Source organism: Helianthus annuus, chromosome 15, assembly GCF_002127325.2.
Source record: "Helianthus annuus cultivar XRQ/B chromosome 15, HanXRQr2.0-SUNRISE, whole genome shotgun sequence".
NCBI lineage: Eukaryota > Viridiplantae > Streptophyta > Magnoliopsida > Asterales > Asteraceae > Helianthus > Helianthus annuus.
Genome location: NC_035447.2, coordinates 2068099 through 2086581, shown reverse-complemented (window position 1 = coordinate 2086581; position 18483 = coordinate 2068099). Strand labels below are relative to the sequence as shown.

Genomic DNA, 18483 nt, shown 5'->3' with positions numbered 1-18483 from the left:
AGACTTAACCAACTTACACACACGAGTTTCATTCTCAGGAAAGTAACCAGGTGGAAGTTTCATATAGACATCTTCTGAAATGGACCCATACAAAAATGCATTGTTAACATCTAACTGATAAATTTGCCAGTTATTTTTAACAGCTAAGCTTAACACACATCTAATGGTTACCATTTTTACAACAGGAGAAAAAGTTTCCCCAAAGTCTAGACCTTCACGTTGGCTAAAACCTTTAGCAACTAATCTGGCCTTAAACCTTTCTATTTCACCATTAGATTTATATTTTACCTTATAAATCCATTTACAACCTATAGCTTTTCTGTCTTTAGGCAAATTAACAAGAATCCAAGTACCATTTTTGTATAATGCTTCCATCTCTTTATTCATGGCCTCTACCCACCTAGGATCCTTAACAGCCTCACTAAAACAAGTTGGCTCAATTGTTTTATTTAAATTTGACACAAAGCACATGTTTTCAACAGACAAATTAGCGTAATTAACACATTTTTCTATGCCATACTTAACCCTCCCTTCAACAACATATTCATCAAACTTTTTTGGCATAGAAACATTTCTAGAAGAACGTCTAACAGACTGAGTGCCCTCAGACTGGTTGGTGTCATCATTTGACCCAGAAGCGTCCTCTGCCCTACCACTGTTACCTAATCTACTACTGCCAACCTGTTCCACCAGTTGACTAGACTCAAACCCGGATACAGGGGCTGATGTAGAGGGCTGCAGTGGTTGCTGATCATCACTAACTGGATCATGTGCACCACTTGTACCCTCTTCATCATTGGGCGTGTTAGGAACTTCAGATGTTATTATATCAAAAAAATTTAAATGATTTAGATTTAATTCAAAGCCTCTTTCTTGATTATCTATTCCTTTAAGTTTAAAAGGGTACACATTTTCATAGAATTTTACATCTCTCGAAAAATAATTTTTTTTACTGTCTAAACTCCAAACTTTATACCCTTTTTTTATGTTAGAATAACCAAGAAAAACACACTTATCAGCATGAAATGCAAACTTATCAGGTTCATTTAAAACAGTAGTGAAACACAAACATCCAAAGTTCCTTAAATGAGACAAGGAGGGTTTAAAACCAAACATAACCTCAAAAGGACTCTTACTATTCAACACAGAGGAGGGTAACCTGTTAATCAGGTATACAGCAGTTAAAATACAATCTGACGAAAACCTCAAAGGAACACCACTTTGGAACATCAAAGCCCTAGCTGTGTTTAAAAGGTGCCTATGTTTCCTTTCCACCACACCATTTTGCTGTGGTGTATAGGAACACGTTGTTTGATGTAAAATTCCATTAGTTTTACAAAATATATTCATATTGTTGTTTACAAATTCTGTCCCATTATCACTTCGAAACACTTTAATCTTTTTCTTAAACTGTGTTAGAATCAATTCATAAAACCCTTTTAAGTTTTCAAACACTTCAGCTTTACTTGTCATAAAATAACACCAAACAGACCTTGAAAAGTCATCAACAATTGTCAAAAAATACCTAAAACCTTCATAACTTGTGACCTTGTATGGACCCCACAAGTCCAGATGAACAAGATCACCTACACCCTTGGTTTTATGTTCACTTAAAGGAAATGGGACTCTAACTTGTTTGGCCCTGTGACAAATATCACAAGGGCTATGACCATTTGAATTTAAGTTAAGGCACTGTTTCAACACAGCCAAGACCTGATCAGAGGGGTGTCCCAATCTAGTATGCCAAGTAACAGATTTCACAGCACTATTAAAGCAAGCATGAGCAGAATTACCATTAATTCCAACAACATACAGCCCACTATCTTGCCTACCACTCATCAGGATTTTCTTTGACTTGGAATCCTGAAGCAAACAACTCTCCTCATTAAACACAACAGACACACAATTATCCTTAGCTAACTTATGTACAGACAACAGATTTACACAATAATCTGGAACATAGAAAACATCTTGTAACACAACATTTTTAGTTAGCTCAAGATTACCAATCTTTAACACTTTAACCTTTGTACCATTTGGATGACTAACAGTAATATTAAACTCAGAGACATCCACAGCATTTATCAAATATTTATCAGACTTAACCATATGTTGACTCGCCCCTGAGTCAACAATCCATTCATGACTATTGTTAAACACATTGGAACTTGAACAACTCACAAAATTAGACACATTAAAGCACTCACCTCCTATATTAGGATTCTGTGACTCTGACTGAGAACTTTCACCAACAAGATTTAACAACTTGGTAATCTGCTCAGAAGTAAATGGCAATCCAGACACAGATGAAGCAGCAGATTTACCAACAGAAGAATTAGACTTATTATTATTATTATTATTATTATTATTATTATTATTATTATTATTATTATTAACACTAGTGGAATTAACTCTATTAGAAGAGTTATTATTATTATTTCTTCTTCTAAACCCTGATGGATAACCAATAATCTCAAAACATCTGTCTATAGTATGACCTAACATATTGCAGTGAGAACATTTAAGATTGTTAGGTCCTCTTGTTGATCTTTTCTTATTCTCAAAACTTTGGCTAGCCTTAGAGACAAATGACACATTCTGGCTTTTAGATCCATAACTAGAAAGTCTGTGTGACTCTTCTCTAGATACAATAGAGAAGGCCACTTTTACTGAGGGAAATGATTCTCTTGTCAAAATATTAGTTCTCACAGGCTGATACACATCATCAAGCCCCATGAGAAACTGCATTAACTTTATAAGAGCTGAAAAATCATTGTAATCCTTAGCAGCTTGACAAGAACATGAAGGCAGTTGAAGCATTGCATCAAACTGCTTCCACATTGTTGTCAACCTGTTATAATATTCTGCAACAGTACTACCATTTTGTGAAATACAGTTTATTTTTTTATACAAATCATAGACAACTGAACCATCAATCTTATCAAAGGATTCTTTTAAATCAGTCCAAACTTCAGAAGCTAGTTTAGAAAAAACTTGACCAAGAAACAATTCTTCTGAAATAGAATTTAATAACCAAGTAAGCACTACAGAATTGCATCTATCCCATTGGGCTGCCAAAATTTCATCATCTTTAGATTTTTCAACCTTACCATCTATAAATCCATACTTGTTTTTAGCTTCTAAAGCCAATTTCATGGCACTAGACCACACAGCATAATTCTCAGTTCCTTTGAGTTTAATACTAACAATAGTTAAACTACTGGAGTCACTAGGATGTAAGTACAACGGATCTCCTATATCCAATTTACTAATCAACGTCTGAGAAGTACTAGGAGCAGTTTCAGCAGGCATAATGACAAGCAACAATTAGACACCAAATATACAAACAGACAACAACAGGTTATCAACAGAAAACACACAAAGAACCAAACAACCAAAGACAAAGGCGAAACTGAGTCAGGGACCAGATTCCAGGTTCATCACTCAAGGTGCCTGGACAAGCCTTTACTCAGGAGCCGAACCCTAATAGTAAAACAAAAGCTAACAATAACCAACCAAAGACAAAACAAACAATACAAATATGTGCCGGTCCTCACTACCCCGACTTCAACTATCCAACAACAGAAAAAGGATAGGATAGAACGATCTTACAGAGGGTGCAATTCCTTGAATATATATCAGATTCGTAGTTTTCAAGAACTACTAAACCTGATGTCCAGAAGACCAAGTGTCACACAGGTTAGTTTGCCCTAAAACCTTCAAGGGTTTTAGAGACCAACGCAGTATGAACACCAGCAGCAAACGAACCCTCACACAACCCAAGAAACCCTAAGATAGGGTTTCAGTAAACAGATCTGAACTAATATGCCCAAGATCAAGTCGATCCAAACCCTAGAACACCAGGGAATAACCTAAACACAAACAACAAAAAGAATCAGAATCGAACAACGGAAATAACAGATCAGGAGCGATGAAGCTCTGATACCATGTAAAAATGGTATAAACAGGTTTATGCAAGAACAATCAACAACAATAACACCAGAAATAGTGATAAAACGGTGACATAAAACTTTTATTATTTACCAACCCAGAAAAACACCCAACCACCCTTGATCTTACAAAATGTAAGATCGAAGAACAATACAAGAACAATAGATATCATCAGTTGATCATATGAAACGATACAACCAAAACAGATGAAGATCCACAGGATCTAACAATACAACAAACAACTAAAACAAGATCAACATCAGATCTTCAACAAGCTCCAGATCTTCAACACGAATCCAGAGAAATGAACGAACAGGAAAATGAGATGTGAGAGAGTGAACAGAATGATCTGGAAACCCTAGATCACCAACAACCTTCCTTTTATATGAAGAAAATATCAAAGTTTCACTTTAGCCCTCAGCTTATGAAACATGATAACCGGAGCCCCTTGAAAGTTCCCAAAAGCCCCTATCAAACTCATGAAATACACTTTTGGCACACAATCAGTTGCAACCAAAAATATCTCCAACAGTAACAGATCAACCACTTTATACCGGCCCAACTTATATGAGCCCAACAACTAAAGACTAACACTGAATGAATTATAAGAAGTGAACGACTTATAATAAGCCCAATATAATTTAACAGCGTTACAACATCTTCACAACAAATGTCCATTTGGAATTTATACTATTGTTTTAATTTTAATTTTAATGAATTCAAAAGCGGCTGAACTAGGTGTATGATCGCTATTTTTCTAATGAATTCAAAGCCCATCACAACTTAAATATCCAATCGGCCCACATTGAACTTGGTTATTCATTTCATTCAAATCGTATCCGCACAATAATGGAAGTTGATATCTAAATGACAGTTTGAGAGTCCAACATCATATAACAAAAGCCCAAAAGTTTACTAGGCCAAATTAGTATATCTTACGGGATTCGTTTTCAAAATTGTACTTGACACTACTTTGTTTACATCCTTTCAAAATTTGTTGGATAGTTGTTTTGATGCGGATATTTGTAATCATTGCTGCACTTGATTGTAGTTATAAGAAGAGAAAACAATTGTAATTGAATACCTTAGAATGAATAAATTCATTCAAATGAAATACATGAAGTCCTTTTTTACTATGATACAGCTAATAGAGGTTACTTTATTCCATATTCAAGTTATTGTAAGAAATCCATAAAAAACATCAAATGATAAGTTGGGAATAATATAAACATAATGAAACTCGGCAGTTTAATAAGAGTGTTTTAATTAGTTTATAACTAAATATTAAATGAATTTTTTTTTTTTTTAGTAAATTGTTTTAGTGATTTATTGAATTGATGGCCATGACTTGGATGATGTTTGACTATAATCCGTTGATAGAAAACAAACATGGTTCATCAAAGATTCATCATGACAATAGTCATAATATGGTCTATTAAGATATGTATGAACTATTATCTGTCCTATATGATCCAACATGCCTCGCTATAACCCAGTGTCACCCTTTAAGAGCCATTATGATTATCAAGACTCAATATGGTCCATTATTGCTCATTATAATATAGTATCACTCATTGTAACCTGATCAAAATCTTAAAGACTCATATTACCTAATGAAACACTCGTAGTCCATTTAGAGCCATTATGCCAACATGGTCAATTGAGACGTGAATGATCTTTATTGTCTAGTATGATCTAGTATTACACGCCACAACCCTCATTCTAGTCCTTTAAGATTTAGGGGCTGTTTGGTAGCCTCTGAATGGTCATTAAGAGGCTACCTCTTAATGGAACCATTAAGAATTTTACCAATGAGAAGGTAGAAGAATGTGACATGTGATGAGTTACCATTCAGAGGTTACATTTTAACCATTCAGACTTGAGGTTACCTCTTATTCATTTAGAGGTTTTAAACCATTAAGATGTAGCATATGAATGGTCATTAAAAGGCTACCAAACAGCCCCTTAGTCTGGTCCAATAAAGTTTATCTAACTATTAAGACTCAACATGGCCCATTTATGATCTAGCATGGCCATGGCTGACTCCAAAAAGATATAAATATTGGGATGCGAAAAGATTACAATACCATTGGCAAATACCAGGGCCGACCCGTAAGGTTTATCAGCCTAGGCTAAGGCCTAGGGCCACCAAAAAACAAGGACCTCCAATTTTATTTCTTTTCATATATTAGACTTGTTTTTTGGCATTTAAACAGCGTTTCTAGGCCCAGGATTTAGAATTTACACTAGGAGTCTGCATTGTCCACGCACACAACACATCAATCCTCGTTATTTGCGGCGTCTTTTGAGTAACCAATATGAAACTGATTGCGGATTGAGCGAAATTAGGGCCAAGATTAGGAAAAATCATCGCTATGATTATTCAATGTCTCAAATCTCAATCTCAATTCCTTTATACCAATTCAATAGAGCCCTGACTTTGTAGTTTGCTTAGGGCCTCAAAAACGTTGGAGCCACCCTGGCAAATACATATGAATCAGGAGTTCCTGAAGCAGTAATCACAATTCAAATTATTGGTGGTTTCGTATGTAATGAAGTTCATCAGAAAGGGTATATGTTCCAGAGACAACAGAGATGACACCTTGGTTCCAATAGGTTCTTCTAAAATCACCGATTTCAGTGATTCGTTCTTTATTTTCTCCATTGTTCTTATGCAGTTTGTTCTTTGTACTCGAACTGATTGTTTTTCTGCAGAGGATTCTTCTGCAGTTGTTCTTCTTTGCATTCATAGATATGATTTTGACATGGCTCCGGTAATAAGCGTTCTTCAGTTGCGATTGTGGAGTGTACCAATGGACCACCCGCCAGGTGTTTGATGAAAGTCCCAGGAGAGTTATGGAATAGAATTCACAAATTTTTAGATAAAAATTGAATCTTGATTTGTGAATATGTGTTGAATTGGGGGGTGGGTAATGCGAAACATGAGGATGAAAACAGATCATGCACTTTTTCCACTTGATATCAAAGGCACGGTTCTAATTCTTTATCTGATTTTCCTATTGCCTAGAGGTGAAACGGTCAAAACACGAGTCTGAGGCGCGCCTCATGGTGTTTTTAATGCATATGCGCCTCAGAGGGGCTGAGGGGCTAAGAAAGTTGTGCCTCAGGGGATTTTGATAGCTGTTTTTGATGTTTTTGACTTTTTGTGTCAATTTCAAGCATTTCATGTCTTTTTTAAGTGTATTTTTGATGATTTTGATGAATCTGATGATGAAATTAGTTAGTATTATTATTTTTATAATATATATAATTTTGTATATTTATTTATTAATACCACCTCGGCCTTACGCCTCGTTTTGCCTCGAGGCTTACGCCTCATGAGGCGAAGGGAAAACGCCTCGAAACTCGTTTCCGTTCTTTTAAACCTTGATTGCTGTACAGATTTGATGTGCTGATTGTACAACAGTAGTTGATGAAACAAGATTACCATTTCTAACAGCTGAAAGTAAGCTTTAGGGGCTTGCTAATTTCATTTTTTTAACAGATACTATTTTTTAAGCCTGGAAAAATCATGGGTCGGGTTGGGTGGCGGGTTAGAATGTGTTTCGGTCAAACTGGGTCTTTTTTAAAAACATCAATTTTGGTAGGGGTCAAAATGGGACGTTTTAAAAAACATCAAGTGGCAACGACGAAGGTGGTGGGTTAGGGCAATTTTTGGCAATGTGATGGTTCATGTTTTGCGAGCTTACGGAACTTATTCATCCCGAGCACCATTTCATTATTACATTTATAATAAACATAATTTTTCAGAAGCTGATGTTTACTGTTTCAGTCACGGCTTACATGTTTATGTTCCGTTCCCTGTTCCGGTTACAAAAAACTTGTTCTTCTCCCTGTTCTTGTTCTTACAAGAAACCCGTCCCTTTTTGGTTTCCCGGATTCCTGCTCATTTGCTGTTCTGTTCGAGTACATATGTTATAAGTACTAAATGTTATATTAACTTCTTTTTTTATAAATTTTTATGGCCATTTGTTGAATTTATGGTTATCACTAGGCATGCTTTATAAATAAAGTATTTATTTTCATATGAGTCAAGCACTCAGCCACTATAATTTACATGTACCGTTCCCATTAACTCAGAGGATTCATTTCCATACATCCGTTCTAGCAATATTAGTCAGCCAGTCAATGTTGGAACGTCAATGGTGCAAGATTCATTTCCATACATCCAACTAGGGTCGCTTTGGCGGCTAGGAACGTCAATGTTGGAGACACTATGTGTCTACTGTGTGGCGAATACGAGGAGACAAGTGAACACCTTTTTGTTGGCTGCCACTTTGCCCAAACGGTATGGCTAGTGATTGAGCAATGGTGCAAGATTCCGTCTATGTTTGCGTTCAGCTTGAGGGATATCTTGGATCATCATAATATGATACATGGATGTAAAAAGAAGAAAAAAGTCTTTAATGCTATCGCCCAGGTGGTGTTGTGGAGCATTTGGCGGATGCGGAATGAGGTGTTATACGGCCGGGGATCTCCAAATATTTCGAAGGTAATCGAGGAAGCAAAAAACATGGCATATCATTGGATAAAGAATCGGTCAAGATCTCTACATTGGACTTGGGAGGAATGGTGTACGTTTTCGATGGCTATGTAATGTAATTAGTCTTAGATAGCTCGTTTTGGTTGTTTTGGTGGTTTGTGTACATTTGGTGTCTAGCTTCTTGCTAGTTGGTTTAATAAAATTTCTGTTGGCCGTTCAAAAAAAAAAAAATATTAGTCAGCCAGTCAACTAGTCAACCACTAAAAATTACATATACCCTTCCCATTAACTCAAGTGTATTCATTTCCGAACATCCATTTCTAGAAATATTGGTCAACCAGTCAACCACTAAAAATTACGTGTCATTAACTCAGACTATTCATTTCCACACATCTATTTCCAGAAATATTAGTCAACCCCTAAAAATTACTTGTCATTAACTTAAAAAATGATAAAATAGCATGATTTTATAAGACTAATATGACCTGATTTTATTTTTGCACTAAAATAGCAATAAAACTGAAATCACAGAACCCAAATGCGAAAGGTTTGAATTTTGGACTAAAGTGGCAAAAGTGACCAAACCTCAGGGATCAAAATGGCAGTTTACTCTATAAAATACTAGTCAAAAGTGAGATACTTTGGAAAAGTCTTTAAACGTGGAAATGGTCGAATGAAATTAAATTGCACGACAAGAAAACTTATCAGATACGTCAACTTTCCCCGTTACATATAGCTGGGTAAAAAGTCTCGTGGCCACAACCTCATTGCTAAAGGTCAAAACAGTCATCGGTACAGGTCGTCAGGATAGAGGACCCTTTTGCGACCATGGCGCATTGTTAAAGAGTGGTTCCAATTAGGGTTGTAAACGAACCGAACGAACACGAACAAGGCCATGTTCGTGTTCGTTCGTTAAGGAAATTAACACGTCCGTGAACTGTTTACGAACGCATACCGAACATAAGTTTATGTTCGTGTTCGTTCGTTAAGGAAATTCAATTGTTCACAAACAGTTCGTGAACACTTGTCTCAAACGCAAGCAAATAAAAATGAACGCAAACGAACATTTAACTTGAAAATAAAAAAATGAAAATGTTGTTATCCTTAAACATTGGATATAAGTAGTTAAATAAAACCATCAGATCATATATCAAAACACAATAAGTCTATCACACCGCCAAACGATGAATAAAATTTAACTAACTTAGACATAATTTTAGCTAACTTAGAAAAAAATAGGGTTTCAAGTTTTCAATATGTTTAGATAAAAGGTTTATTATTTATTATTTTTTTAATAAAATCAAATGAACGTATTACCGAACGTTCACGAACACAGTCGAACGAACGAGACCTGTGTTCGTGTTCGTTCGCTAAGCTAACCGAACGAAATTCTTTTTCTGTGTTCGTTCGTTAAGCTAATCGAACGAACATAAATGAACTTCCCGCCGAACAGTTCACGAACTGTTCGATGAACGTTCGGTTCGTTTACAACCCTAGTTCCAATTACAAATTATTTAAAAATATCTTAATTATAGCAAACTTTGAGGGGAAAATGTTTATTTTTGAACACAATGTACTACTATTTTTTAAAAAAACTTATGCAACCTCGTTTGTTAGAACCGCCTTTCTTTGCCATCTGAAGAACAACAGAAAATTAATAGCACCATTTGTTATATCCTATGAGATTAATAGCACCATTTGTTATATCCTAGGAGATTTTACAATGATAATATTATGATAAAATAATACTATAAAATAGACTAAATAACTACCTCTGAATAAAAAGATCATTCATTACTCATAATATCATATTATACAGGATAACCATAATGTTCGGTTAGACAACAAATTAGTTAAAAGATTTCTAAATAATTCTGGGCAATATACAACAAAAAAACAAATTATAGACGGTTACCTAGACACATTTATTATATGGATTCTCAACCACTAAATAGTATCAGACACACAACTTATAATGCTAAAAGACACAAATTATACATCAATGGTAGACCAAGACCATTATTTTTTTCCATGTTTTCTTTCTATTTTCATGTTGACCAAGCTCATTAAATTTCTTCACGTAACATAAAAAAATACATCATGCATTTTCATCCCGATTTAACATTAAAAATATAATATTAATTAGATTTATCAAGTTGTTATTAAGTAAATATTCCTGAATTTGAAAAAAAAAATTATAATTCACAAGCTCATTCCATCTTTACTTTAGACCCCCAAAACCTAGGTGAAATAAAAAGATAAATAAAATATTGCTTATTTGAAAGAAAAAAAATATTAAATAAAAAATTAACTTTAACATAAAAACTACTTAAGTTTTAATATTATTTATATATTATCAAAATATCAATCTATTTAATAAACTATCTAACCTTAATAACATGTTATAAACATTGGCTATTGTTCATAACTAGCGGACTGGGTATTTGTTACCAAAAATGATCGCTAATTACTACAAGAAAACGGTGCAATAGCCGCTACAAATGTCGCCGCTAAAAGCCCTGACCTGAGCCACTATTGTTAATAGCGGCGACATGTCGCCACTAAAGGGTCGCATATCATCCCCTTTAACATTAAATAAAAACATGAAAACATATTATTTAAGTTTTTCTGTAAGTTTTTATTAAGTACGTAACCCTACTATAAAATATACTTAAAATGCCAAAAATTTGTCATCGCAAGTTCTGTCTTTAGTTTTACTTTTAGCTTTTGTGTATTCTAAATTTTGTAAACTCTTTCAGGAAGGATTTTTCTTTTTTAAAATTATTTCTCAAAATGCTATTCTTTTAAAAATATTCACCAAAGTGGTGTATTTTTATTTATTTTACCTTTTTTAATCCCAAACCAAATTTGTCAACAACACGTTTGTTGGGGTCAAGAATCCAATTTCTTACCACTCGCGATTTTCAATGAATTAGGAACCTTCTTAATTGCCCACTTTTGTTCATCCCTTTTTATAAAGCATCCCTCATTTGATTCAACAACAGAAAATTAATTGATTAGTTTTTTTTTTCAAATCAACGATTCTATTTCTTTTCTACAGAGTTGGGTGTTTTATCCAACTTATTTCTTTGGGTTTTATTTCTTTTTGTCAATCTTGTGTTTTCCTTTTATCACCAAAATCTCACTTAATCGGGTTAATATTGATTCCATGAAGGTTAATAATCTTTTAATCTTAAAGACTTAAACTGATTTGGTTATTTCTTAACTTTCCTCCCTGTTTTCTTGGGAAACTATTTAAAAACTAGTGTTTACGTTCAACCAATTGCCATCCCAAAGTTATATAATGTACACATATTCTTCATCTACATACACATAACTTCATTTTTAAACATCATGGCAAAAACGGTTCAAGTGTTTATTCTGATACTGGTACTTCATGTTCTTGAATCAGCCTTGGCCAATAAGCTTTCTTCATTGAGCCTTGTTGATGAGTGCTCTCTGTTATTCCAATTCAAACAGATCATGTCTATTAACAAGTCTGCGTCCTATGATCCTCGTGCTTATCCAAAGGTTGCTTCATGGAACCTTAACGGATCAGATGGTGTGGGAAATTGCTGCTTGTGGGATGGGGTCGAGTGCAGGTTCGGTCATGTGATCGGGCTCGACTTGAGCAGTAGCTTTCTCTATGGAACCATCTCTTCCAACAACAGTCTCTTCGACCTCATTCACCTTCGTACACTAAACCTTGCCGATAACGATTTTGATTCCTCTCAAATTCCATCTGGAATAGGACAACTTTCACAGTTAGCAAATCTGAATCTGTCATTTTCTGTCTTCAGTGGGGAGGTCCCAAAACAATTCTCACAGCTCAGGAATTTGGTTTCCTTGGATCTCTCAAGAAACGGGTTAAAGATGCAAACTTTTGACTTTCAGAATCTAGTTCAAAATTCAAGTGAGACTTTAAGAGAACTCTTTCTCTCAGAGGTCAACATTGATTCTGAACTACCAGCTTCAATTGGAAATCTCACACACTTGAACATCATGGATTTAAGAGAATGCGCTCTCACAGGGACTCTACCCGCATCTATAGGTAACATGGCCCAGCTTACAGTTATGTCTCTAAGTTCTAATAAGTTCACAGGTAGTCTTCCATCTTCTATCGGGAATCTAACACAACTTAGAGAACTTTACCTCAATGATAATGGCATGATTGGTCAAATACCATCCTCATTTACGAATCTAACACAAATTGCTGCCCTGGATCTTTCTGATAATAAGATCACAGGTAGCCTTCCCTCTTTAGAAAGCTTTTCAAACCTCACATCTTTGTCCCTTAGGGGAACTAATTTTGATAGATGGAAGCTGCCTGATTGGTTTGGTAAGCTAAACAAGATCACTTATTTGGATCTTGATGATGTCAACCTGTATGGTGAAATTCCATCATCTTTTTTCAATCTGACCCAACTTGAAACGTTATACCTTTATGGCAATCAGTTAAAAAGGCGAACTTCCAATTTCATTGCTGAATTTCCAAAATCTAGAGTCATTTTATTTGGATGGTAACAACATCACAGTGGACTTTTATCTTTTTCTTTCTCTTAAGAAACTTGAAAATCTGGATTTAAATGGAAACAATATCTCACTTTCAGTCATAGATAGCCACACAAAGGAAACTCAATCCAAGTTCAAAGTTTTAGTGCTGGCATCCTGTAACTTGAAAGTCTTTCCTGAATTTCTACGGTTTCAACATCAACTGGAGTATTTGAGCCTTGATAACAATAATATTGAGGGCCTGATACCTGGATGGATGTGGAACATTAGCAAGAATACACTGAGAGACCTTTCACTTTCTCAAAATCTCCTAATGGGTTTTGAGCAACATTCACCAGTTGCTTCTTGGGTTAATTTATGGTCACTGGACCTGAGTCACAATATGTTGCATGGATCAATCCCAGTGCCACCACCAACCACTAAGTACTTTTGGGTCTCAAACAATAGGCTGACTGGTGAAATTCCACCATCCATATGTGACTTGTTGTCTCTTCAGTCGCTTGATTTGTCATTCAACAACATTACTGGCTCGATTCCTCCATGTTTGAAGAAATCCATCTGGCTTTTTTGGGTCTCAAACAATAGGCTGACTGGTGGAAATTCCACCATCCATATGTGACTTGTTGTCTCTTCAGTGGCTTGATTTGTCATTCAACAACATTACTGGTTTGATTCCTCCATGTTTGAAGAAATTAAGCAATTCTTTGGCTGTGTTAAATCTTAGAAGAAACACTTTTCAAGGAACCATACCCAACATATTCACCAACGAAAGTCAGCATCAAATTATTGATTTAAGTGAAAATAAATTGGAGGGGAAGGTACCCAGATCACTGGAAAACTGCGTTAAGCTCCAAATCCTTGATCTTGGATATAACCTTATAGAAGACATGTTCCCATTCTGGTTGGGAGCCCTTTCAAAGCTACAGGTTCTCATTCTCCGGTTCAACAAATTTCATGGCACTATCACAATACCAAGTAAAATGAAATTCAACTTCCCAAACTTGCACATCATTGACCTCTCATACAATGCATTTTGTGGTGAATTGCCACATCAGTATTTCCAGGAGTGGTCAGCAATGAAGACGACCGAGGCGAATGAGAGGTTGAGAGATGATAGCTTCTCGATTCCGATGACTAACAAAGGTGTAAATATGGAGTACGTGAAGATAATAATCTTTTTTTCTGCAGTTGATTTATCAAGTAACATGTTTAGGGGGAAGATTCCAGAGTCTATTACAACCCTCAGTGGTATTCAGTCGCTGAACCTTTCTAATAACCAAATTTATGGTGTCATCCCAAAATACATAGGGAATCTCACACATCTTGAGTCACTGGATCTTTCCAATAACAGGCTTTTCGGAATGATACCTCAAGAGTTGGTACAACTGAATTTCCTTGAGTTCTTAAATGTATCCAACAACAGCCTCACTGGACCCATACCACAAGGCAGACAATTCAATACCTTTTCGAACACTTCTTACATGGGAAATCAGGCATTGTGTGGCTACCCTCTATCCATGAAATGTGGGGATTCAGAAGGATTAAAGCCTCCAGATGTTTCATTCAAACAAGATACTGAGTCTGACTTTCCAGATGGAATTGATTGGGTTGTTATACTTACCGGTGTTGCAAGTGGGCTAGTGATTGGAATCATTTGTGGGGATCATCTAACCAGAAGATATTACAAGTGGTTTATCCGAAGATTCAGAAAATAAAGGTGAACCTTTTTCACTATGAAAGGTTCCGAGTCAACAAGTGCACTGGAGCTGGTGATAAGAAGGTAATATATATGTTGTGATATTTATTTATAGTTGTTGGTAACGGGTCAATAAGGATTACATTTAGCACATTGTGTCCCTGTTTTGTTTCTTTCTTTCCAGTCACTGAATTCTAGTCTACATTAAGAACATCAAGTTTCCCAAATTCAAAGCAAATGTCTTCCACTTTTTCCTTTAAGATGTCTTTCTTCAACACAGTTTTCAAGCAAAAGTGAGAGAACATATAAATGCTTACTTCCACTTGCAATAATAAGATTTCTCAAATATAGGGCACTTGTACAAACTGAAAAGCATGTATAACAATAGAGCCAAAATATAACTTATAGATATAAAGTTGTTAGACCACCCGTAGTGGGGCGTGGTTTTTAAATTTTTTTTTTAAAAAAACGCCCCAAAACGCCGGACCCCCATTACATGGGGCGTTATTGGGCGTGTTTTTTGAAAAAAAAAAAGGTTTGGCGTTTTAATTAAAACGCTATGTACATATTTGCTTAACCAATCACTTTTGAGCATGGTCCGACAACTTTTGAGAACCCCCACTTTTGCAATAAATTAAATATAATATTGGAGGATGGTCTGACAACTTTTGAGCTAACCCCCAATTTAATTAAAAAAATAATAATTGGAAGGGGGCGTTATTGGGCATTATTCCCACTACGCCACTTTTGCAATAACGCCCCATGCTGACTGGGATGACACGTGTCGGATAATGCCCCATAATGGGTGCATTATTTTTCTTAACCACTACGGGTGGTCTTAGCATTGTACAAATGCATACCTGATTTATGGCCTAAAAGTGATGCAATCTTCATAGACTTGTTCAACTAGAACCACCATTTTTTTTATCTTACTTTTAATACCTTGAGGTAAAAGGGTATCATACAAAAATGTTTTTGTATACAAGTCTAGTTTTTTTTTTTTTTTAATATACAAACATTTCCAAAATCATATAACTATATACATGCACAAACTCAAATCAAACCAAAAGCTTCTATATATTGGCAATTATACAAATGTTCATTTTTAACTAAATGTAGTTGGACTTCTCTTATTCTCTATATTATTTTCTATGTTCTCTCTTTGATTTTCGAAGTTTTGTTATTCTGTTTTATTCTGTTTTTGGGCTTGAAATTGATGTCTCATGATACGACTCCAGCAAAACTAAATACTTGGGCTGGCCCATCTGGGTCAAAAAGGAGTTCCAAATGAATTGTGGGTTTTTAATTAATCCAATTAATCAGTAAGAGGATCAATATAGGATTTTATACCTTGTAACTTGGAGAATTCGCCCATCTCGAAATAGGGCTGGCTATCTTGTAATTTCCATTTTCAGTTAATCGAATTTTCAGACTTTATCGTCTCATCTTCGTTCAGTTTCATGTGTACATGCATATACATAGATTAAAACACAGTACCTTGAATCACACATTTGACTTTTTAGAGTCAAAGATGGGTAATTTACTATTAACAACGTTTATAACTACATAAAAAAATATTACGAAAGAATCAAAGTAGGGACAAAACTGAAAAAGTATGTCAAACCCGTATTTGTAGTAGTTTGGATCCATAAAGCTACATGCCTTCAACAGCTTGTTAATATCAAAGAAATGAATAATTATTAGTTAATTCTTGTAGAAAAATAACACCTAATCAAATACCTCTGCTTTCAAACCCACATTAACATGCATGCATACACTGTTTGATATCTAAATAGAGGTAACATTTTGATGATGATGATTGATGATAATACGAACTCCTTATTCTACAGTAGTATTTATTAACTGGTATTAAAAAATACAACGTGACAAGTAACTATAGTTGTTTAACACCCACTGCAACACACGAATGACCTTATCAGGCAGTAATCAATAGGGCAATTTCAAACTATGCTACTCAGCTAGATGAACAGTCACATAACTGCATTCAGGTGTAGGTTTTTTTATGCATGATATTGTTTTTGATACCCAACCCAAATAACAGTTAAAATCGGTTTAATCAGTTTTTTTAAGGTCTAAAAAAACCCAACGTACCCTAATAACAATCAGTTTAATTGGTCAAGTAACACTTTTGAACACCAATATCACATCTAGGGGTGAGCAAATTAACCACCATAACCGATAACCGAACCATAACCGAACCACTAATAACCGATAACCATTATAACCAATGGTTATGGTTATGAAGCTTTGGTTAACCGATATAACCGAAACCGAACCGAACTTGTGATGTTAACTTTACATAATGGATTTGTGTTTTACAAAACCATATAGAGGGTTTTTAGTAAGATAAAAATATGTTAGTAACAAAATGATCTTGATGTATATGTTATTTATTTTGATAAAGAACTAAGGTGTTATGGCCATAATTATTTTTGTTTGAGAATTACCTTATTAAAAAGAACCCTAAATCGGTAGTTTAACCAAAAAGTTTAGTCTCCGTTATCTTATAAAATAGGCTAAAGCTAAGTTCAAATCGCACAACCCTATTTATTTCAAACCTTGCTTGGTTACATAACCGAAATTAACCAAAACCGAACCATAACCGACTTCATAACCGATTAACCGTAACCGAAGTTTGGTTATGGTTACCAAAACTCCATAACCGAACTAGCGGTTATGGTTATGGTTAATAGTAAAAAGCGAACCAAACCGACCCATGCACACCTCTAATCACATCTACATCATCAGAGTAAAACTACATGTCCACTTGTAATTTATAAAAACTCGAGAATATCATGAATCTGATACACTAGCATCATGAAGGACATCACAATTGAAAGGGTGGTTTAGGTAATTTAAATTATAATATTAAATAAATAATAGAACTTAGTCTAAAACTCTAAATACATATTTTAAGTTTTTAATTAAAAGAATTTTGAAAAAAAACTTTATATACTGTAACATTATATATATCAGTAAAAACCATTGGGTGTCAGCCCAATGGCCACCAGCCCGCATTCTAACCCGGAGGTGGCGGGTTCGAGTCTTGCTCGTTCCCAATGCCCCTACGGTAGCGGATTTACCCCCAGACTCAGGCTTGCTGGGTGGCGGTCTGCGAGGTGGGATCACCTCGGCGGTTGGGAGAACCGTGGAATATCCCCCCCCCCCCCCCCCCCCCCCCATTGACTAACTTGGATGAGACTCCGTAAACATTACTACTTAATTTCCCTTTAAACCAAAGTATGTGATACCCTTCAAACATGGATAATCACCTTCCGAAACTGTACCGGCCATCAACGCTTTAATCAATGCCCGTGCAACTTATCTAAAAATGAACAAAATATAAATATTAACAAAGATTGAGATAATAACTACTTTTAACGCCTTCAAACCCCATAACTATGTTTACACATTCGTATATATCAGACCACATACTCATTATACATACATCATTGCAAAATAAATTACCAAAGATTCATGACTTCTCCCTCTAAGGTTTGCATATCAAAATCTTCAAATCACAGGTATCATTCAACAACAAAGGTGCTGAAGAAGCATATGAAATAAAAGTCAGTTTTGGTTGAAGCATTTCATCGAGCATGTGGTGTGCATCTTCAAGCAACATAACAGTATATCAAGGATAATTACAAACTATTCATTTCCGCAAGTGTTTGAATGTAAGTAAAACTGCATGGCCACTTGTGATTTATAAACTCCAGAATATCATACCATGATGGTGATTCACTAGCAAAACAAAAAGGGAATTTATTTTTGTGTCTAACTGTTGATTCTAACAAAA

The 18483-nt window shown here is 35.2% G+C and overlaps 1 protein-coding gene across 1 annotated transcript; it reads left to right on the top strand.

The window, feature by feature from the left end:
- Positions 1-11809: 11809 nt before the first annotated feature.
- LOC110911340 (receptor-like protein 6) lies at positions 11810-14682 on the top strand. Its single transcript, XM_035983921.1, has 3 exons — positions 11810-12902; positions 12991-13538; positions 13603-14682. The coding sequence occupies exons 1-3, from the start codon at positions 11810-11812 to the stop codon at positions 14680-14682; spliced, it is 2721 nt and encodes a 906-aa protein (XP_035839814.1).
- Positions 14683-18483: the final 3801 nt, after the last annotated feature.